This window comes from Urocampus carinirostris, chromosome 14 (assembly GCF_059441175.1).
Source record: "Urocampus carinirostris isolate Australia breed hairy pipefish chromosome 14, RoL_Ucar_1.0, whole genome shotgun sequence".
Classification (NCBI taxonomy): domain Eukaryota; kingdom Metazoa; phylum Chordata; class Actinopteri; order Syngnathiformes; family Syngnathidae; genus Urocampus; species Urocampus carinirostris.
The window spans coordinates 30832282-30856129 of NC_142362.1; the positions used below are offsets into that span (position 1 = coordinate 30832282).

The 23848-nt window shown below is 40.8% G+C and overlaps 1 protein-coding gene across 2 annotated transcripts in view; it reads right to left on the reverse strand.

Moving 5' to 3' along the window:
- The window catches only part of frmpd4 (FERM and PDZ domain containing 4), an 82003-nt gene that overhangs the window by 51957 nt on the left and 6198 nt on the right, over positions 1-23848 (reverse strand). Inside the window, exon 1 of one of the 2 annotated variants that reach the window (XM_088352740.1) lies at positions 16325-16690. The exons of the other annotated variant lie outside the window; for it this stretch is intronic. Within the exon in view, the coding sequence (XP_088208866.1) occupies positions 16325-16365 (41 nt within the window). The 5' untranslated portion in view covers positions 16366-16690. Of the gene's footprint in view, positions 1-16324; positions 16691-23848 lie in introns of those variants that run through there. 2 annotated transcript variants of the gene reach the window in all.

Sequence of the window (23848 nt, forward strand, 5' to 3'; positions counted from 1 at the left end):
AAGGGCTGCACAGATCAAAGACTATTGCAAACTACAGTCTATTATGACACCCCTCCCCTCATCTTCGTTTAGATGGACCAATAACTGACATTTTGGTCTTTTCAGAGTTAAGGCGCAAGAAGCTGAGTGACATCCATTCTTTTATCTCAGTGAGGCAGGCCTGCAAATTTCCACAATTTAGTGTGGCAGATTCCTCCATCGGAAGATATAGTTGAGTGTCATCTGCGTAGCAATGGTAACTGATATTATACTTGCAAATTATATCAACTAATGGAAGCATGTAAATGCTGAAAAGAAAGGGGCCAATTACTGAACCCTGCTGAACACCACAGGTAGCATAAGCAACTCTCAACAGAGATAATATTCATGTAAAGATGCCTCACTCTGATGGAAAAATACGTCTGATGGAATTCATTCTCGACTAGGTGTATTATTGATATTTGACGACGATTCCGATTACGATTTTGACAACGTCCACCAACAATCGGTGCAGCCCTCGTGTTGAGCCACAGAAGGCATGCAATCGACAATTTAGCCGACAGAGCGCCTCGTTGCTAGTTTATGCGAGGCAGCGAGTGTGTGCTTTCCCAAAGCGACTGTGTGCTGGCGGTATATTCGCCTTTCCAGATGCGTGGATTTATTTGACACACAGTACATTTGCTTGGGAGGAAGGCCTCGGTAGTGTATATTTAGAACATTTCCTGCAGCTCAAATGTTTTTCCGGACACAAGCGCGAACTGTTGGAAAGACAAAAGTGAGGCACGTTTTTGTTCAAGCCCTTAGTGCCACTTCCGCGTTCCCATCTATCTGCCACCTGTGACCGACGATCAACGGATCGTGGGTGCAATTCGTTTCCTCCTTCTAAATAAAGCTGAGTAAAGCGAACGCAATTGGGCCCCGTCTCCGTTCCTGGTCTGTGACACATTCAATAAATAAATCCTGAATTGTTGTCTCGGAATATTGCTTGTTTTCAGTATTTTCTAACAATATTTGAAACGTTTTTTCTTGGTTAAAATATACAAAGTCCCTTTAAAATTGATGCTTTTACCATCTGCAGTTGAGACACAACCGTCTTCTGTCTTCAGAAGTTCAACAGACCTCTCGTTCATAGTTAAGCACCTATTATCTGCTGAACTTGTTAAATTGATATATTTCTATTATTGACATTGTAATTATAAATCGTATTGAATATTCATATTACCATGGTGATTAACAAATCTTCCTGTGTGGAGTTTGCATGTTCTCCCTGTGCTTGCCTGGGTTTCCTCTGGGCACTCCGGTCTCCTCTCACATTCCAAAAACATGCATGCGTGTCAGGTTAATTGGCCGGTCCAAATTGTCCCTAAGTGTGAATGAGCGAGCAAGTGAAATGTCTGTCTCTGTGCTCCCTGCGACTGGATGGGAACCGGTTCAGGGTGTCCCATGCCCACTGGCTGAAGACAGCTGGGAGGGGCTCCAGCACCCCCGCGACCCTACTGAGGATAGACGATGCAGATAATGGATGAATGGATCATATTATTATTATCGGGTGGCTCGACGCACAGCCCCACCGTGTGGAGGTGTGGAGTTTGCATGTTCTCCCCGTGCCTGTGTGGGGTTCCTCCCACTTTCCAAAAACATGCATGTCAGGTTAATTGACCGGTCCAAATTGTCCCTAGGTGTGAATGAGCGAGTGAGTTGTCTGTCTCTGCGTGCCCTGTGACTGGCTGGCAACCTGTTCAGGGTGTCCCCTGCCCACTGCCCCAAGATAGCTGGGAGGGGCTCCAGCATCCCCGTGACCCTACTGAGGATAAGCGGTGCAGATAAAGGATGGATATTGTGATTAAGATGGTGATTATTCTTTGTCTTTCTAGGCATCATTGTTAATTAGTATTGCATTTAAAATGGACTCAAATGGACTACCTCTATTCTTTACCATGGATGTGGATCATTTGTTTTTTTTTTACAACTATTTTCAAAATAAAACACGCTCTCATTAAAGTTAACGCAGCAACCAGAACCTGCAGCACTCACAGTTTCAGGTTTTTCCTGCCGATTTTTCTCCCAATCGATAAACGTTCGCTTGTAATCCATTTTGTTTCCGCGTTAGCCAAAGCCTTTAAATCCAATTGTCTTGGATTTCTGGTTCTTTTTCCAGAACGCCATCTTGACCTGCAGAAGTCCGCTCTGCAAGGACGCTAAATAGCGTTTGGTGGATGCTGAAAATGATCTTGTTCACCGTTGGCATGAATAAATGATGACTACGCAGTCTCATGGGACGAGTCGTCTAGAGTCATGTGGGTAAACCTGCACAATTCATGAACAGGTTACCCAAGAGTCACAGCAGGGACAATTAAGAATATTGCAGGCCACAAGAATGGCTCTCAGTTATTTAAAATTTCAAACGGCTGATCAGGATCAAATCCTAATTAGAAAATGTCATCCCAAGTTATCAGTAATACAGTTGGAATCGCTCAAAGTTATGCTTAGTGGGAAGCAAGGGGACGGATCCATTTCCAGCTCGTCATAAAATGTGCATGGCCAATGTGATCCTTGCTTTATCACTGTTGTTCACTTTCGCTTTCATCTCTTTTGAATAGAGTGAAGACTGGGGAGAGTGTTATGAAACGCTGTAATCCTGTTCATGTGAATGGTGGCAATGTATTACTGAGAAACTTCTTGCACAAAGAAGCCGAATCTCGACACAAAGACTCAAACTACTTTGAATAATTCACACACATTATACCCATTCCGTATGGTTACATACAAAGAAAAATGCCTGCATTTTTTTCCATTTCATTTACTGTATTTTCTGACCATAAGTCAGTTTTTGCCCCCCCGTAATTTAGCCTGGGTGTTATTTATACTCCGAATGCGACTAATCTATAAAAATATTTGTACATTTTACTGGGTACAGACACTGCCCTACTTACAAACGAGGTTCTGGACAATTGTTCGTGCTTCAGTGCTATAATGTCTATGTTTAAGGTTTATATAATTATGTTTAAGGCTTGTATAAGTAGCCTGTATTGTTTTGTACAAAAAAAAAACATTTCATGAAATAATATTCATTATTATTAAGTTTAACTTACTTTTAGAAGATGGACTTCAAGAGGTTCTCCTCTGTGGTAGAGATTGGATGGAAGAAAAGCAATCCAACACTTTTCTCAACCGCACCAAGCTTTCTTATATTACTTTCATTTCAAAAGAAACAACTCGCCTCTTCTTTACACTTCACACCAAACAGATTGAATGGATGCACAAGATATTAAACAATAAAAACGTCAAAGTTCTTAGCTCGCTAGAGATACGGTACACGTAGTATGTTTACACACAAACTGGGAAGTAGATTCCGGATTTCTTCTTCGGGGTGGATGCTGGGTGACCTCTCACAGCGCCACACGCCGGTAGCGGCGGAAAGAAGCTCTACAGACAGTAATGTCGTGTACTCTGAAAACAGTGCACACAATACAAAATCTAACTTACAGCAATGTCCGGAAATGTTTTGATGTCCCCAAAAAAATGTTCGGATCTACTATTTTTCGTAAGTCGAATGGTTTTAAGTAGGGAAACGTCTGTATATCATTCCACATGTTATTTTCACACTAAACTGCAAAAGGACGCTCTACGCCCGTGTTATTAATTTTAACCTTGCCGTGTTGGCCCCTTTTTCTTACCAAACTGGACATGAGAGTTAAGAAATGTATGCATTAATTTTTTTTTCACGTGAACACTTCATCACCTTACTCTTCCCAACATTCACACATAGCCTACGCCTATCGCACTTTCTTCCAAACTCCATTACCAACCTTCTCAATGTTTCCTCAGAATCAGGCACCAACGCTGTGTCATCTACAAACAACAACTGACTTACCTGCCACACCGTTCCACTGTTATTCATCCCCTCTACACCTCTACCAAATATTTTTGCATTCACCTCTCTCACTACACCATCCATGTACACATTAAACAGCCATGGATACATCACACACCCTTGTCTCACACCAGTCAACATGGGGAACCACTCACTTGTCTCACTCCCTACTCTTACAAATGCTCTGCTGTTCACATAAAAAAATCTTCAATGCTTCCAACAACTTTCCACCCAACACAGTCATACCCCCGTAAATCTGCCCTTTACGAAAGAGTGGCAAAAAGAAAGCCATTCCTTTGGCCACATAGGAGACACAAGTAACAGTGGAACAAGGTGCTCTGGTCAGATACGACCAAAATTAAATTTTTGGGGTTCAATGCAAAGCATTGGATTTGGCGTAAGAGTAACACTGCACATTACCATGAAAACACCATCCCCACTATCAAACATGGTTGTGGCAGCATTGTGCTCTGGGGTTTCTTTTATGTTTAAGGGGAAAATAAATGGAGCCAAATACAGGGTGATCCTGGTAGAACATCTGTCTGCAAGCCAAATATACTATGGAATGGTTTAGAATTAACAATGTAAATTTGTTAGAATGGCCAAGCCAAAGTCCAGACCTCAATCCTATAGGGCATTTGTGGAGGGATCTGAAAAATGCTCTGCACAAACGATGACCATCAATCCTATGGAACGTGAGCTGTTCTGTAAAAAAGAATGGGCACATACTTCTGTTGGTGTGAATGAGCGAATGATTTGTCTGTCCCTGTGTGTACTGCGACTGGCTGGCTACCGGTTCAGGGTGTCTCCTGCCCATTGCCCTAAGGTAGCTGGGATGGGCTCCATCACCCCCGCGACCCTACTGAGGGATAAGCGGTGCAGATAATGGATGGATTGTTATGAACTGGCCTAAATCATATGTACTTCAGAAAATAGCACCGACAGTGTCTAAAAGTAGAAATGAAGAAATACCAAGTGACTCTGCCAGATCTACTGTCCTCGCCTTCCTCATCTACTTTTCAAACATGTCCTCTTCATGTAAGGCAAGGAAGACATGACAAGTCAGAGAGCAGGATCCCTAATGCGATTCCGTTCAGTCTCAAAATCTGCAGAAAGACAGCAGATGAGAGGAGCGCCTCTCGCAGAGGGATCCGTAGAGAAGTGGCTCAGACAGAGCGGAACCTCGCCGATTAAAGGCTTTATTCCTTCACGACTCCATTTTTGGTTTCGAGAGCGAAAGAATATTTATTTGTTTGCTACACAAAATGCAGCCCACCTTTCACTTGACTATTCCTCCCACTGCGTTGCTGCTTATCCCGTTGGTCAGGATGAGGGCTTGTAAGGACGAGTTTTCAAACACAAAGAGTGAATTCTGCCATTTTGGAGTTCTGCTTGAGATGATGAGACCTAAGAAATGCATTTTTCTCCATTTTCAGCTAAACAACAACTGTCGTCATAATTCTGCACTGCAAGGAATATAATCTCATCTCATTGGCGGATGCATATTTGAATTGTCCGTTTTTTAGTTTAGGATATTCAACTTGAAATTTTGGTATATCTTTTTTTAAGGATTATAGGGTGCACCATGTTAAAAAGTGCAGACTGCGTATCTGGTTCTAAGTCTTTGTTTAACACTACAAGAGGAGTACCGCACGATAGGGCGCAGGTGCCCTCTGTTACGTCAAAACAGCACGGACAAGCATACAAGTCTGCGTATTTAAGAATACAACACTAGCAAAACTGAGTTTCTTTGTGGTTTATCGAAGTATTGAATACAGAGTAAATCACAAAGATAAAACAAAGCTAAAGAAAAAAAAAGATAGTTCGGTGATCACATGTTTTTACTGGGAATCCATATCAGACAAAACCAACAAAATCCTTGTCCTCTGTTTCTTACCAGAACACCTTTGCTCATTTTTTTTATTAAAAGGTTCACTTTTTTCACTTTCAGAGTCACTTTCCAAAGCTCAAACAACCGTCCCAGCAGACACATTAGCCCAAGCGTCTACAATCCAATCTTTTTATTATAATCCGCTGGAAGTTTCTGTGTAGTGCTACGACGGGAGGAAAAATGACACAGTTTCATGAAACAAAAACACCAAGACGATACACAAATTGCTCGATACTCTACGGCGTTAGCATTCTTGAATACTTGCGCTGACAAGGCATTGTGTGTGACATAACGTTTCCTCTTCCGCAGGAAAGGCCAAGCCGGAAAATTTGATTAAAATCGGAGACTTTTATGTGCGCTCTATGGTTGTGAAAATACAGTACATTAAAAAAGCACAATTGTCTTATCCAGAAGATTGTAGCTCTGGTGTCACCAACACCTACTTTTTTTGTTCCTTCGTAGCAAAAGGGCTAGCTATCTTTAAGATAACAACTTGTGTTATTACTGTGTTACTATTGTGTTATCAATTATTAAAAGTAGGGTTAAAATAGGCTCAGTCAAACACTAAAATATGAATTCAGTTCTAAAGTTATGTCTTATATAATTCCACAATGTTGAGATTATCTCATTAAAAATCACTGCATTTTCATGTATAAGATATCTCAATAATACAGTTAGCATGTAACTTAATACTGTGCTTAGCGTCTGCAGATGCAAAGTGAGACGAACGATTCTCTTGCCTCATGGCAGAGGGCCATATTGAGGCTAATACTTTAGATTTGGCGCACACCTCTGCCCCAAACAAAAGAATTAGTGAAAATATTATTAAGCTCACAGCAAGTCAAGCCATCCTTTATTTTGTTCTCGTTGCATGGACTCTATCTATCTATTGATGAGTTTTTTCAATGGAGCAGAGCATATACTTAATTTTCGAGTTTTATTCTATGATACAGTTTGAATCGGTATTTCTCAACTGATGGGTTGGACCCTATACTGGGGCGCAGACCCTTTCTCAGTGGTTTGCGGGCCTTTACCACTGCAAAATAATGCTAAGAAGAAGGAAAAAACGGAGGGTTGATTACATTCCTTGACTGTAAATGGGAATAATGCCCTGCTCAATATCTTCAACCTATTAAGTCATTCAACTCCTTTGAGACAGAACACATCTCATTTTATTGCAATTTCAATGGTTTGATTCATTTTTCTGTCCATGATATTGGGTCCAACAAAGTTAGTGATAAGAAAAGGGAAAAGTCTAAAACAGTGACGACAACGATTGAGCTGAAGAAGGAAACCATTGCAAAATATGCAAAGGGTGCACGAGTGTCTGCCATTGAAATGGTGTTGGAAAGTACAGACGATTGTTTAAAAATGTTAGATTTCTAGCTTTTTACAAGTATATTCGTCTTCATTAACGTTATCATTAGAACAATAATTCTGGATTTCTCTTAGTAAATAGTTATTTTGATGCTGGGGGTCGCTTTATGCGGGTCCTGAAGTCAGACCAGTTGAGAACCAGCATTTTATCTCATCTCATCTCATCTCATTAGCTACACCGCTTATCCTCACTAGGGTCGCGGGGGTGCTGGAGCCCATCCCAGCAATCATCGGGCAGTGGGCAGGGGACACCCTGAACTGGTTTCCAGCCAATTGCATGGCACACGGGGACAGACAACTCACTCGCTCATTCACACCTAGGGACAATTTTAATTCACCTGAAATGCATGTTTTTGGAGTGGCGGAGGAAACCGGAGTGCCCGGAGGAAACCCACGCAAGCACGGGGAGAACATACAAACTCCACACAGGAAGTCTGGAGCTGGTTTTGAACCCACGCAGGAGGTTCCCAAGACATGAACTGTGCCGCACATGCGCTAACCACTGCGCCGCCGTGCTGCCCCCAGCATTTTATATAGTAATTTTTTGCTGTGCCAATTTAATGAAGAATTAAATGGAGGTTTATTTATTCGTAAATCTTGTTGTGCCTCACCAGGCACGAGCTTCACCACACATCACTGATGCCTAGTGGCCACCGGCGCCAGGTTGCGGAGTCCCGCTGTAGAGATCGTTCTCAATATTGTCTGGATTAGAAAGGAGGCCTCTGTGTCATAGCAACAACCGATGGTTATACACATGTGAGATCACACTCTGAGGACAACATGTGCCTGCCGAATAACGATCACTTGATGAAAGCACCGCCAATGTTTGTCTACCTTTGCTGAGAAATACTGTTGTGTGTTTTATTGGCACTACTATTGTTGCCACGGGCAACCAGGGTATCCTCAGCAGCTTTCTGTATAGAAAATACTGTGTGTGTGTGCGTGTGTCTGTGTGTGCGTGTGTCTGTGAGTGTGTATCTGTGTGTGTGTTTGTTAGCTAATCTCCTCGAGGTGGGAATAAAACTGCTGCGGGGAAACATCCCACCCACGACAAGCCCCGGATATTTAACATTGAGTAAGCGAGCCTCCGAAATCCCAGCGCCACACAGCCAACGGAGATAATAAATTAATAAACTCATTAAACTCATTAATCTCACAATATGTTAGGGTCTGGTACACCTCCTTACACCAGGGGGCGCCGAGTGGGTTTGGAACTGGGCACACCACCAAAAATTGGGCAACGAGGGGATTTGTCCTTCCCGCTGAAGCAGAGATCAGAAGTGCCCGGGTGACCATCACCACGCCGCCAGTACAGGGACTAGAAGCGGCCGAGGGACCCTCTCCTCGATCCTTTATCAGTTACTTCAATGCTTTGTTTCCCTGGTGTGCTTTTTTGCGTTTATTTATATATTTCAGGATGACTATCTGTTTTCTGACGTTCGTCTCTGGTGAAGTTGAGATAAAATCGAATGCCTATTCCAATATCATCTACATCCCTTGCGGTGTAGTGATTACAAAATGATTTTATTATTAATATATTATTATTATTTCTCTTATCATTATTATTATTATTATTATTATTATTATCATCATCATTATTATTATTATTTTATTTCGCTATTGTTTTTGAGCCGGGCCGCGAGTATATTGTCAGACGTTATCACGGTATCCTGAAAATTCTTCCTACCCCTCGATATGTCGTACCACTCCCCAGTGCTCATGCGCACAATACTGATAGATCTGTGCCTTTGAAAGCGGTGAGTGCTTACGACACGCCGGCTGAGTGGTTAACACATCCGCACACACAGTTCTGAGGTCATGAGATCAAATTCAGCTTTCCTGTGCGGAGTGTGCATGCTCTCCCCGTGCTTGCGTGGGTTTACTCCGGCCACTCCAGTTTCTCCCACATTCCAAAAGCATGCATGTCAGGTTAATTGGCTGGGAAAAATTGTCCCTAGATGTTGTCCATTTCTGTGTGCCCCGCGACTGGCTGGCAACCAGCCCCTGCCCACTGCCTGGGTGTCCCCTGCCCATAGAGCTGGGATGGGCTCCAGAACACCCGCGACCCCACTGTGGATAAGCCATGCAGAAAATGGATGGAGGGATGGACTCTTTTACTGATTCAAAATGCTGTTTTCTGACGTAGCTTTTAACAACATGGCGGCGCATGGATGCATGCATGCGGTTAGTTGCTCTAACTCTGAAAAGACCGAAATATTAGTCATTGGTCTATCTAAATGCCGTGACATATTCTCAAAAACTGCTGTGAACATTGACAAATGTCACATCACACAGAGTGACTCAGTTAAAAATTTAGGTGTCATATTTGACCCTGATCTATCCTTTGAAATGCATGTAAAGAAAATTACTAGAACCGCTTTCTTCCATCTTCGTAACATTGCTAAAATCCGTTCAATACTGTCTCAGTCTGATGCGGAAATTATAATTCATGCATTTGTTACCTCCCGTCTCGATTACTGTAATGCACTACTCTCTGGTCTCCCGAAGTCTAGAATCAAGTCTCTTCAGCTGGTACAAAATGCCGCAGCGAGGCTTTTAACTAGGACAAAAAAGTATGATCACATAACACCGATTTTGGCTAACCTGCATTGGCTCCCAGTTAGCCATAGATGTGACTTCAAGGTTCTCTTAGTATTGTACAAAATCATACATGGACTTGCTCCCTCTTGTCTTTCAGATCTGATTTGCCCCTATGTCCCGGTCCGAAGCCTACGATCTGAGAGTGCCGGTCTTCTGGTGATCCCAAGAGCAAAGAAGTGTTCTGCTGGTTCGAGAGCGTTCTCCATCCGGGCACCGGTGCTGTGGAATGCTCTTCCCCCTGAGATCCGATCTGCAACCTCAGTGGAAATGTTTAAATCTAAACTTAAAACTCACTTCTACTCCTTAGCAAATGAATAACCTACTCTTCTCGTCGGCTGAAAAATTGTCTGTGTAATATAATGTAATAATCTGTGAAGCCCTTTGAGACTCTTCGTGATTTAGGGCTATACAAATAAAGATGACTTGACTTGACTTGACTTTTTCTTTGGTGGCTTTCTAGCATGTTTTTTGTTAACAGGCAGTGGATGTATGCATGCTAACCATCTTATACCATACGTAATCGTTTGCAATAATTCTGAGTTCCAGTGTTGCCGGGTTTACTTCATTAAAACGGAAATAAAATTCAGTCAGCCTACACTAGGACATCCTAAGAGGGTAGGACGTTGCGGCAGGATTATAGTCTGTGGTACAGAAAAAGTTGGGGACTATTGTTTTATACAACATTCACAACCTCCACCCCCCAAACACCCCCCCCAACCAATCTCAGCCTCTACGTCACTGCATTTATGGATTGTTTCTTCCTGTGATGTCACAGATGCAGCAGTGCTCCTTGCCTTGCTCTTCTCTGGCTACAGCGTCAAGCTGGAAAGGACAGGACAGCCTAAATGGTTGCCTAAGACCTCATCCATCAACCAGTTGCCTCTGCTTTCTCATGTCCTCCACTGAGATCGTGCAGTCAACGTCAGAGCTTTAATGCTACACGCGCACTGACAAACATTTAAGCTAATCGATGGCTGTTTGCGCCAGCGATTTACAGTACACAAGCGGCGCGGAGGCATTCATGTTGCACTAGAGCTGGAACATTCATGCTATGATGTAATGACCTCATTTACATGTAGTGACGTGGGTTACTACTTCGTTTAGCGAGCAAAAAAGGATGAAAATATCACCTATGTTTATTAAAAAGGATCATTCAACAAGAAATAAATTTAAAATAAATCTTCCGTATTTTTGGAACGAGAAGGCGCACCCCAAATTGGCCAGAAATTTGGAAGTGCAAGTTATAACCCAGTACGTTCGATTTAATCTCATTATTACACAATATAACCCGTGGTGCCAGAGGAGACGAATGTAAGAGAAATGAGAAAACAGTCCTAAAAGTGGTCCCGAAAGATATAAGTTAACGCAAAGCCCGATTTATCATACACCAGTTTTTTTCCCGCCTTGGTTTATTGGGTTTGTTATATCTTTCAGGACGACTTTCTGTTTTCTCCATTCTTCAACATTCATCTCTGGCACAGTAAAAATACTTTGGAAACAAAATATCAAAATCCAAAGCCTTTTTTTATCTGCGTCGCTAGTGGTTTAGTGCTCAAGTGTCAGCGCTCTCACTGCCGTGACCTGGGTTCAATGTTTTGCGGTTCTGGTCAGCAACAATTTTTTGACCTTTGATCATTAAATACTGATTAAATTCTACATTAAACTGAGCTAAAAAGATTCCTACTAACTTCAATCCTAGCTTGCAGTTCAAAAGATAAGACAAACAGAAAAATGTCACCATTGCAGAGTGTTTCTCTGTGGCCCTTATTAGCGCTGGCAGTGTGCAGTGATGCCAGAGTCCACAGGGAACCAAACAACACACACTGGAGTTGTGACTAGCGGCTTTGATGCCTTCAAACGATTTTTTTGAAGCGCGTCTATGTGCAGACTATTCTCATGTTCTTCCACGAAACGGGCAAAAAGCAAGCCTTAATCCCACACAGTCGGAAGTAAGAATACTGTATGCCCCCAACCTCCAAACAAGTTCATGATAAATATCTAATAATAATAATAATAATAATAACAATAATAATAATAATAATATTTTTGCCTCTTTATCCTGAAATACCTCTATGGATTTGGTTCTCTGGTCTTTTATATGTGTTTATCCTGGAGTGCCATGTCCAATCTGCTTGAAAACAATGTTCTCTATGTTGTCATCAATGACAAAAAATACTATTTTATTTTATTTTATTTTATTTTATTTTATTTTATTTTATTTTATTTTATTTTATTCTATTCTATTTTAATGAGCACTTGAAAGATACACAAAATGAGAAGTTTTCCCTGCATTAACGTCTTTCTGACAATAAAATTAATTTTCTGGATCACTGAAAAACCTGAGCTAAAAGAGGGGGACAATTCTGACAACACAAAAAGTATTGTTAGGAACGGAGAAGGCTCCCTTTGGATTTGGTACAGTCCAGAAAATAAAGTGCTAATTTCTTGCCATTGTATAAAATTACAAATACTTGATTCCAAAATACATTTGACAGATGAGGTTGTCTAATTGAAATTTGTTCAACGTTTGTTGGTAATAATGTTTATTCACAACATAATTTGATAATTTAGTAATGAGACATACATGCAAATAGACATACATACTTGTTTCCCCCTCTACATAGAGCTTCATTTACTTAAGAAAAATGAAATTGATTTAACTAATAAGAAAATATACACTAACAATAGATTTCTTTTTAATAATCGTAGGTTGAAAAATGTTCATTTATTTTACATAACATGAGCCTCAACTAGGCTGCTATGTGTACCCCAAAACCCCCCAAAGGCTGAGCAAAATAAATAGTGGATAAATTGTGCGATTTGGTCAAGTTAAATCTCCCGTCGATCATATTCTTTCTTGTCCTTTTTAGGACTCGTTTTCAGTTGCATACACAATAATGAAATGAAATGAAATGAAATGATCTGCATTTATAAAGCGCTTTTCAAGTCAATGACTTCCCAAAGCGCTTTACAATGTGCTCCACATTTCCCAATAGCGGCCTTGTATTGCAGCCATGTAAGACGCTAACCTGCTTATTGGGGGTATTAGGGGTTTAGTGTCTTACCCAAGGACACTTCGACATGTAACACGGACGAGCCGGGATTCGAACTAGGATCCCTTGAACCCGAGACGAGCGCTCTACCTCCTGAGCTACTGCCGCTCCGTAAACAATAAAGATACATCTGGTGATCAAACACTAAACACTGTCCCTTTAAACAAAGATCACCTTTTTCCCAGATCAATGAAGGTGCAAATAGTCAAGTCCGAGTAGTCGCCTGAACCATAATAGAGTTTCAATACCAGTTGGACGTTTTCACACTGTATCCATTCATCCATCCATCTATCCATCCATCCATCCATCTATCCATCCATCTATCCAACCATCCATCCATCCATCCATCCATCCATCCATCCATCCATCCATCCATCCACAGAGACAAGCACATGACAAATCTAAAATTTACAAAGTGTATATGAATGTTCTTTATTCAACAGCTGCCCCATAAAAAGCTCAGACCTATTAAAGCTTTGGAAGTAACAATACATTGATGTTGCATCAGTGATGCACAAATAGTGCCACAGAATCTTCTAAATATGAACATTATTGACTGAACAGTTTATTTCATATAACTTTTTTCATATAAAGTTTTAAGTTTCGTTTATTTGAAAAGGGACAAGTATGCTCCATAAACTCATGTCACATACTTTAACATTTTAGCCAAGGCCAATTCTCAATGTCAGGCCCCTTCACTCAACCAGATAACTGAGAATAGATTCTCATTTATTTTAAATGAAGTGAAACTATTGCACAGAGTACTATAAAACCAGATCAGTGTATTTTTCTCATATAAACGAATCGAAATCTTTGAAAGAAAATGCTAGACTGTGTCCTGGATCACTTAATGGGTAGCAATAATTTGATACTTTTTGGACTATTTGTTGAAGCGGACAAAGGCCTGTCTTGATTGCCGATTCAAGGCACCTGTGACTGCCCAATTGGCGCCAACAGTCCTGAGAGCTGATTGGCTAAGCGGCTCTTTTTAAATCCCCTGCTTTCAAGAGGAAGCCGTCAGATCATTGCGAACCGATGCTCCCAGCTAGGCAAGCTCACACTTTCAGACATTTTTCCTGCCCTGTTTTCCTCTGCCTGATACCTGTTGCTGACCGGTTTCTGGACCCGATTTGGCCATCCCGACATCCGACCTGTTTTGCCCCGCTACCTGCCTGACACCTGTTGCCGACCTTGTTTCCAAACTCGATACCGCTCTTGCTCTCCCGTCCCGGCTAACGACTAGTATTCATGCAAATCTACGATCATCCTCGCTTGACACGGAAGTGCCACTTCCGCGGTTCCAGCCCCCTAATCCCCTTGTCTGTCAACCATAGGATCGTGGAAGCGAGCCCTACTCTCCCTCTTTATTAATAAAACTGAGTAAACGAGCGCTATTGATCCTGTGTCTGTTTCAGGTTCGTGACAAGGCCATGTCGTTGAGTCACTCAAGCAAGTTTTTAGAAGTGGAATAAAAATGTACATCCTGCACGAAGTCCTTAATTTAAAACCGAGTTCTGTTACTGCATTAGCCATGAAATCCAAATTCCTCTGTTAGTCATAGGTAACATTAGAGTGTACCGCAACGTTGTCAGTCTATTTAAGAAAAGAGCTTAATTGATAAATAAGAATATGGTGATATTCTGGGCAGCGTGGCGGCGCGGTGGTTAGCGCATTTGCGGCACAGTTCTGAGGTCATGGGTTAAAATCCAGCTACCAACCTTCCTTTGCGGAGTTTGCATGTTCTCCCCGTGCTTGCGTGGGTTTACTCCGGGCACTCCGGTTTCCTCCCACATTCCAAAAACATGCATTTCAGGTTAATTGGCCGGTCAAAATTGTCCTTAGTTGTGAATGAGCGAGCGAATTGTCTGTCCCTGTGTGCCCTGCGACTGGCTAGCAACCGGTTCAGGGTGTCCCCGGCCCACTGCCCGAAGATGGTTGGGATGGGCTCCAGCACCCCCGCGACCCTAATGAGGATAAGCGGTGCGGATAATGGATGGATGGATGGATGGTGATATTCTCCTTCACGGAAGAAAATGGCACCTGTTTTCAATGTAGAACAAGAAACAGCTAGATTTCAGCACACATTAATCTCAATGTAAAGGCAAAATATGGGAAACTGCATTGTTGCTGTAATGGACTTTTTGGACTATGTTACAGGGTTGAGGCGTTTAAACATGTTACCTATCGTTCTCTTATATTGATGTTCACTATGTTTGTGTACTGTTACCCAATGCTAAATCTATTGTACCCTGGTCATCCTGGAAAGGGGGTTTACCACTTGTGAGGCCCCTTCCCAAGGTTTCTTTTTTCGTCACGAGGTTTTGAGTTTTTCCTTGCCCGCATGTTGGTTTAAGATCAGGCGATGAAGTAAATGTAATCCAGTGCAGTCCTTTGAGACATCTTTTGATTAAGGGCTATACAAATAAATGTGACTTGACTTGACTTGACTATTTTTTGCACACTCATCAAAAGGAATCAGTGTTTATTATCAAGCGTTTATACATTTAAAACCAGGAAGGAATTAAAATGCTGCACAGACGTTTTCCTAAAATAGGGAATATTTTTTGAGTTTTTTCTACTCAAACCAAGGACTCTCTCTATACAGTCAAAACGTGTGTTGTAATGGTTTAAACTTCTGTGAATTTTTAACATATAACTTCAAACGTTTTTGCTACCTCCTTGTGTTGTTTCCATCTGCTACCATTACTTCCAGACTATAAGCCACTTGGTGTTAAACCCTCCGGCTTTTGCAATGATCCGTCCAATTTATGGATAGAGTAAGGCGTTAGCGTATAAACTCCAAATAGCCCTAGTAAAGAAATATAGTTAAATTTACTAAAAATAGATTAAAATGGGCAAGTCCTTGCTAATGCTAATGGAGCATGTCATGAATAACTTTGGCAGTCCGTTCTTTCGCCTATGTCTTGAAAAACATTTATAGGTGGCCAGAAACATGCCTGTTACAAATGAAACACCAAGTACAAATTGACCACCAGAGTGTGCTCTGACTACACAAACAAATGCCAACCTGGCCTTTTTAACAAAGCATCTTTTGAGGTCCCTGTTGCTGCTGTGTTAATGTCATGGTACATATAATATTTGGAATGAAAAGTTAAAGTATTACTTTCTTTTTAAACGTCGCATGTCACAATGTGGGCACCTGCTGCTTGTAGTCCTGTGCAGCTAATGTGAGTACAAAATGTTTTTTTCCTTTACAAACCAGATGCGCTCTATAGTCCGGAAAATACAGTACCTGTTCAAAGTAGCACAACACACTTCAACTTGAACTCAAAATGGGCTCAGGACATTCGAAACTAGGTTAAAATGAACATGTATTAACTTGCAATGCTACCTGAACTGTATCATCTCTTGCAACCGCCCCCACTCATTATTTATGGCTCACTGCGATTCCACTTTTTTCCCTTTGAGCAACCATAACAACTTGTTCTTTTGGTTTTATGATTAACACATGCTCGTTTAAAATGACGCCGGTGTTCCCGCCTCGCACCTAGTAACAGGCGCATGCAGCATCAGCATCACCAGACTCACCCTGACAGCTTTGGCATCTTCACAAAGCTGAACACGTCCATATCAAGGTTGCTTCACTCCTGCTCCATTGTCCAAACACCAACTTTGACAGCGGAGGAATAAATAATTCACGGAATAGAAAAGAGGGAAAAAAGTGGAGCTTCCACAAGTCGGGTGGAGAGATTATTCCTGTTGTCTAGGCATGTGCATGGCTGAGTGATTGCTGTGTCCTCGCCTAGCAAATCCACTACAGCGCATGGAAAAGGATCTGGCAGTGTGTAAAGAGCTTCCCCCCGCCGCTTGCATCCTTCAAAGCATGCCTGTGTTAAGCCACCTTCATTTAATTTCCATCGCGGCGGAATTATGTGCGGGAGCTGCTCCGGAACAACGGCTTTGGAGGGAAGCAAGGGAGAGAGAGAGAGAGAGAGAGAGAGAGAGAGAGAGAGAGAGAGAGAGAGAGAGAGAGAGAGAGAGCAGGAGAGAAAGAGAAAAAGATAGGAAGCAAGGGAGGATGGATGGGAGGGGGGGACAAGTGAGGATCAGGGACGTAGGAATGTGAAGTGGTGCACATAGGAGCCACGATGATTCCATCTAAAGGATGTAAAAGTCCCTCAGGGATGGTGTCATCAATCAGCTGCACAGCCATGAATGAGAAGGGAAAGTGGGAAGCTGGTGTGCTGGTGTGCAAGGATTTCGTTGCTTGAAAATGCAACAGCTGGAGAGAGTGCATGGACCTAATGTAACCCCCGCCCACCAAACAAACCAGTCCCTGACATCTCCAACTGAGCTCACAGCTGCACATGATAACTGGAGTCCGCATTCATGAAATTGACCTTTCAAACGTGTTCACGTTTCCGTTCTGTCACACAAAAGGCCACCAAACACTTTTGGATCTTTTTTTTTGGCACCATTTGGAGAGAAAAAAATAATCAAAGGAGGGAGTGTGGATAGGTGAGAATTGAGCTACGATCGGGCCTAAAGATATTCCGGCTTCAGGCCAGTGGATATTTAAGCCCAATACAGACCGAGCCTGACCAACTGACTTCATTTGAGTGACCAAGCCCATATCAAACCAGAAATGTCATATCTTATTTGTGAGGACGCGGGAGGAGGTGGATAGATTATGGGAAACTCCTCCCCCCACTTGAAATTCACGTCGTGCTCGGGTTTAGACCTTACCTCTAGGTGAGAAAGGAAGGACAATTGTAAATATAAGGGGTGGCAATCATCCCTTTCTAGATATTGACTTGCATGAATGGGCAGAACCTAAAAAAACGCAGAGATGTCTAACTCAGTTTGGCTCTGAGGCCGGATCCAGACTTTCTGTTTTATGGAGGGCTGGATCAGTGAAAAAATGTCAACGCCATATTTTAGCTTTTTTTCCAGTCTTATGTATTATTCAGCCTACATTAGTAACCTATTCTATGTATTATAATAAGGGATAACAAGGGACCTTTTCTAAACACAACGCATTTACTCACAAGCAATAGGGAAAAAAGATGTCTATGTTTGACATAGAATGTGTTAGCGGGTTTATTTTGACAGTTGAATGAATTCATTCATTAATTATCTGCACCGCTTATCCTCAGTAGGGTCGGGGGGGGGGGGGGGGGGGGGGTGCTGGAGCCCATCCCAGCTATCTTTGGGCAGTGGGCAGTGGGAAGGGGACACCTGAACTGGTTGCCAGCCAGTCACAGGGCACACAGAGACAGATAACTCACTCGCTATTTCACACCTAGGGACAATTTGAACCGGCCAATTAAACTGACATGCATGTTTTGGGAATGTGGGAGGAAACCGGAGTGCCCGGAAGAAACCCACGCAAGCACAGGGAGAGCAAGCAAATTCCACACAGGAAGGTTCGATCTCATTACCTCAGAACTGTGCCGCACATGCGCTAACCACTGCACCGCCTGCTGCTCAAGTTGAGTGAATTATATATATTTATTTATTTATGGATGGATGGTGTTATGAGTGCACGGCAGGAAAGAGGTCTAAATCTAGTGGAAGCTAGAGCTCTTGTTGGTGATAGGAATGAGTGGAGAGGTGTTGTAAAAGCATAGTGGGATGTTTAGACGTGTTCTACGGGATGGGCAGGGCACCCGTATGATGCGGCAGGGGTAAACCAGTAAAAGCTGCCAGGCCCTGCTGTTGAACAGAAGAGTGTGTTGAGTCACCCTCACCCGAGTGACACGGCCGCTTTCCTGTGTCCCGTTTCATCTGGAGGGAGGAAAGCATGACCAACCTGAGTGCCGAGGTGCTTAATTTGTTTGGGTGTTTGGGCCTTTGGGTTGGCCATGGTCCAAAAATTTTTGTGTTTTTCGCTCCTTTTTCTCTCTTTATTTTCTTTGTTTTTGTATGTGTTTGTCTTGCTGTCAGTCACCCCTCTCGAGGGATATGACCAGGGTAGATAGATAGATAGATAGATAGATAGATAGTATTTTTATTGATTATTATGTAATGGTTTTTACAGTATATATTTATGTATCTGTATTAATTTCCTATGTTTTTCATGATTTATTTCAGAATTTCATTTTCCTATTTTTGTTTAACTTTTATTTTGCTGTTTGCTGTTTTTATTTGTTTTACTATCATCTTGTTAAATTATCGAATTTTGGCCCACAGACCTGCTCACAGCTATGCCCGTGTTAATTAAGTCATTTGAAATAATATTTTGTTTTGTTATCTTTTGATGGTAATAAATGCGTTCAATGCTCCCAGTACTACTTCTATGCAAAAGCGATGTATATGATTAGACAACATTACAAATATATAAATACATTTAAATGAAGAAAAAACAACATTTTATTTACAGAACCTTTCATGTTACAAGACTTGAGATGGTATGGTAGAGTTACTAGATGAATACAGTGTTTCGAAATTAAGACTGATTCTAAAACTACCATTTGCAAGAATTGTCATGGCTTTAAAGCAACAGTTTGCTTTAATCACCTCCTTATTCTTGATAATTGTCCCGATCATCGATTGGTTACGGCAATATTCCTTAACAAAGGCAGCGATGCCTTTGACATATTTATTGATTAACTCAAGCTTCATTTTTATGGTAATCGTGTATTTGCTTCTAACTTTGGCATCACTGCAAGTCTTGGGACATAGCTTTTAAATACTGAACAAAATATACATAATTGAATTGCTGACTCGCAAGTCTTTACAAAGTACACAATATTTTTAACTGAATGAAGAGAGAAAGATGTATGTTGGGAAGGAGATTTGCCAGGATTCCTTAACGCAGACCAATGGTAGTCCATCATCTTTTATTACATCGACCAATAGCAGACAAGCATCTTAGAGACATGAAGCACGTGATTCGCATAAGTAAGTGTTTGGGCACACGAAATCATTTACTGACAATGTCATATAGTGGGGAACATGCTGTAACAAGGGACTGGAAAAAAAAACATCTTATTCCACAGAGTAATGTGAAAATTAAAGTAAAGTGTGGATGCGACTACCTGGGGGCCTGTAGTTTGGAATTGCTTTTACCTAACCTGCCATCAATGCACAGCTAGAGGCGTTCAAGACATTATATACGACTTTGCTTTCTTTTCTATAGCATCTCCCTCATATGGTTGACTTCACATTTTAATTTGTCTCCAGTTTACGGGCTAAGGGTTGACTTGCATGTCGTTGTGTTTCCCTTATTCTGCATTGGCTGTGCAGTTGTGAGTCATTCTAAAATTTAATAGATGCTGAAATCCATCACGGGAATGGAGGGATCCTGATGTAAAGAACAACACAAAAAAACTAAGACTCTCGATACAAAAGGTATTTTTGTCTAAAAGAGAGAAATGAGCTTTATGAGTGAAATCCAGAGGATGGGGCACTTCTGTCAAACAACACCAAGAACCATATAGCCTCATCTGTGATCCAAAAAGGATATTTCTTCATGTGGCTTGGAAAGTTTTTTTCTGCATCTCAACTAAAAAGAAGAAACTGCAAGAAATAATTCCCATCAAAACACAAAGTATCTTGCTAAAAGCATTTGCCAAGCTTAAGCTTTCTAAATATTGTTTACATCATGAAAAAATTACCTTCATAAATAGATCGGTATTCCCGACAGATCAATCTTTGAAGCCTTTAATGTTTATGATCATCATAAATCTTCGATCCACACTCAATTCTAAACCTGTTTTTTTGAACTTATTGTTAAATTCCAAAACCAGAAGTGTTCAGATGAATTAAGAATGTTATCAGTCATTTTGACTTTCTGTATCTGATCTGCCCTTGTCTGGCAATCAGATGACAGTATACAGTACGGCAAATTTCCCTGCCACAAATAATTGTGTTAATAATTTCACTTATAAGTCTCACCGAAATATCAAGTCGCACCCTGACCACACTATCAAAAAAAGCGGTGACTGGGAAAAACGGTTCATATCTCAGGTGTTATTAAAGACCTGGTGTTCTTGGATCAGGACTTTAACATTGATCCAAAACCCTCAAATTGTTTAGACCAGGGGTGGTGAACACATTTGACACAAAGCCAACATTTTTAACTGTGAGAGTCAAAGAGCCAAACCAAGCACTGACCTGCCATGACAGACAGACACACACAAACACACACAATTAAAAACATGTTATATCCCATAACACACGTAACAGATAACACTATTTCCGTTTTGCTTTGCATTTTGACCATGAGGGTAACAGTCTGCACGCTCATAAAATATTTACTTAATTTCCAAGCATTAGACATAACCTACGCAGATGATTGGAAGTCAGTTATGTGTCCGGAGCAGCATAAAAACAACAAATCTGCCAAATGAATTTCCAAATATTATTTATTATTTGTTATTAACCATGATGGATTCAAGTGTGTTTTAAGAGGGGAAACAAACTAAACATGAAACGAGGCAAAGAGCCACAGTATATAGAAAATATGATAAGGGAAAGAGCGGCATTCTGATTGGCCAAGAGCCGCATGCGGCTCTAGAGCCACATGTTCGCCACCCCTGGTTTAGACTAATGATATTTACCTTCGATTTGAGTGACTTTTTGGTATATTTGGCTCTGGAAGCTAAGTGCACTTCTTCCTAAACATTTTGAACATGTAAACATGCATGGATTTTGACACTAAATATTTCAACTTTTATATTACTTAATGCCTATCTACAAAAAAAGCTTAAACTTACTCCACCATTGAGCTATGTGATACGACTATTTTTCCTATTTGAAACTGTGGAAAACACAGAAAGCCTTGAAAGAAAAGTTTTGCCACGAACTTGCCAGCATAGAGTCCATTGAGTTCAACCAAGCAATAAATAAGTAAATACATTTTGAAAAACACGGAGTCGAACCAAGCTGACTCAGTATATAGCGGCACACAGCAGTGACTATCGGAGCCTTTTATGACATTTATGAAAAGCAAACAACTTCTGTGCTAACACCAACTTGTCATCCTTCTTCTGCACTGCTATAGAAAAGATTCATTATTGTTTATCACAATGCTCTAGGTTGGCATTGACTTCACCAGAGGATGTTCGGGATAATTCGATATACTGATTTTTTGAGAAAATACAGTGTACGTCAAAATCTCCATTGACATCATCAACTTCATTACTTTGACTTTGAAAATTACACACCTACATTCCCGTTTCCCATAGAGACCAATTCCAAAATGTTTAAATGAGCCATAACCACATGCATATAAAGGGACTGTGTGTATTATTTGACCACTAGATGTGGCTTCATTGTGATGCGCGATCCAAAAAGCACAACATAGAATATCAACTACGGAGAGGCCATAAAGCACAAGTGTTCAATTCATATTTTTCTTGACGAAGCTTTTCGCATGTTTTTTGTTTTCTTCAAGTACCAGTAGCAGCAAGATGTCTAAAAATTATGTCAGCTCCTTCTAGGTGAGGCTCACGTTATGTGAAATATATACAAATGTCGCGACCTTTGAATACTTAAAAAAATGCAGGTTTATAAAATAGTTCATGTTTTATTGCTTATTATTTAAATCGATATTATTTTTCAAATAATTAAGTATTTTTACTACCAGCCGGTGCCAAATAATAGGCCTTAGTGGTTGTGTGATTGAGAGATTAACTTTGCTGTAATATCGATTTTTCAACGTACTTTTTTTCTTTTTAAAATTTTGACAACCTGCTCCAATTTAAAAAACACATGGCATTTATTTTCATGACTATGCAGATGATCATCAGGTCTCCCACCATCAAGCAACAAGCCGGAATAAGAAACTAACAGTTTCTTAGTTACCTTATCTTGCCTGTAAGAAGAAATATAATACTTTATTATTATAACTATTATAATTATTATAATTATTTTTAATAATTATTATTATTAGAATTAGTGTTATTTTCTTAAATTAAATTATGAAAAGACAACCAAGGTTATGGTTACTCTTTTGTCTTGTAACTTTCCAGTTATGAGTTTCATCAGTATAACTGCATGCCATTATTATAAGTAGGCAAACTTTCTGAGTTGCGGGCCTAAATTATTTGAAAAATTTGGTAAGCATGACGAAAAAACATATTATATTTTTCTAATATGTGTTTATAAATGCATATAAATGCAGACAAGTATATGTACATATACAATTTAATGTTACATTTGTTTATCAATAGACCATTTCATCAAATTGGTTTTGATACCCCGGCAAAACAAAGTAAAGTATTATGCCACCTTTTAAGTGCTTAATGTGAGGGTTCAGCTTGTTTACACCAGATAGAGGGCGTCATAGTGTTTAGATTGCGTTTGAGCACATGGGGTGCTCATTATGCTCTCAATTTAAAGAAGCGAGAACAAACATTTCCGTGTCAGATCGTCTGGTTTGAACAGTGGAGATTCCCGCACTTCACTCACCAGTCAAGCTGAACTTTTGTAAGACTATGCCTTTTTACCAGCCACCTATTTTTGGACTGTGTCTTTCTGTTTTTGACTTTGTCCTTCCTCCTTCGGAGCGCTTTGTGTTCAACCCCTTTCTCCAATTGAAAATTCTCAAATTCCTGCTTGTGCCCCCTTCTTGTATCCTGCCTTCCAACATAACATGTATCTTTATTATCAACGTTAAAAAGTCAAATGCAAAGGTTTGTTCTTTGGCAAAACATTTAATAAATATCCTGATAATTAAAATACATACAAGAAGAAACATTTGGGGCAAGAGATGCAACAAAAGAACAAGATTTTCTATTTGTAGTACCTTTTAAACAAACATTTTGTCCAACTGGCCGGATTAAAAAGCCTGGTATGTAGCCCACAGGCAGTAGTTTGCCATTTCCTATATTAGATAACAGCTTTAGGTTTGCCGAAAAAACGGCAGCAAAACTTGCATCGCTCTTGCTCACAAGCGCTTTCATTTAAAAAGGCAGGGCAGTATCATAAAAGCAAGCCCTAAAATATTTCTCCCTGCTGTGTAATTAGAGCAAATCTATGTTGGATGCTAAGCAAAAGAATAGTACAAATCAATGCATATTCCAGATAGTAACGGATGACTAATTGAAATAACTACCAAAAAGCAGTGTGTGCTGGAGGGTGATTGGTCACTCAAGTTAGGAGGCA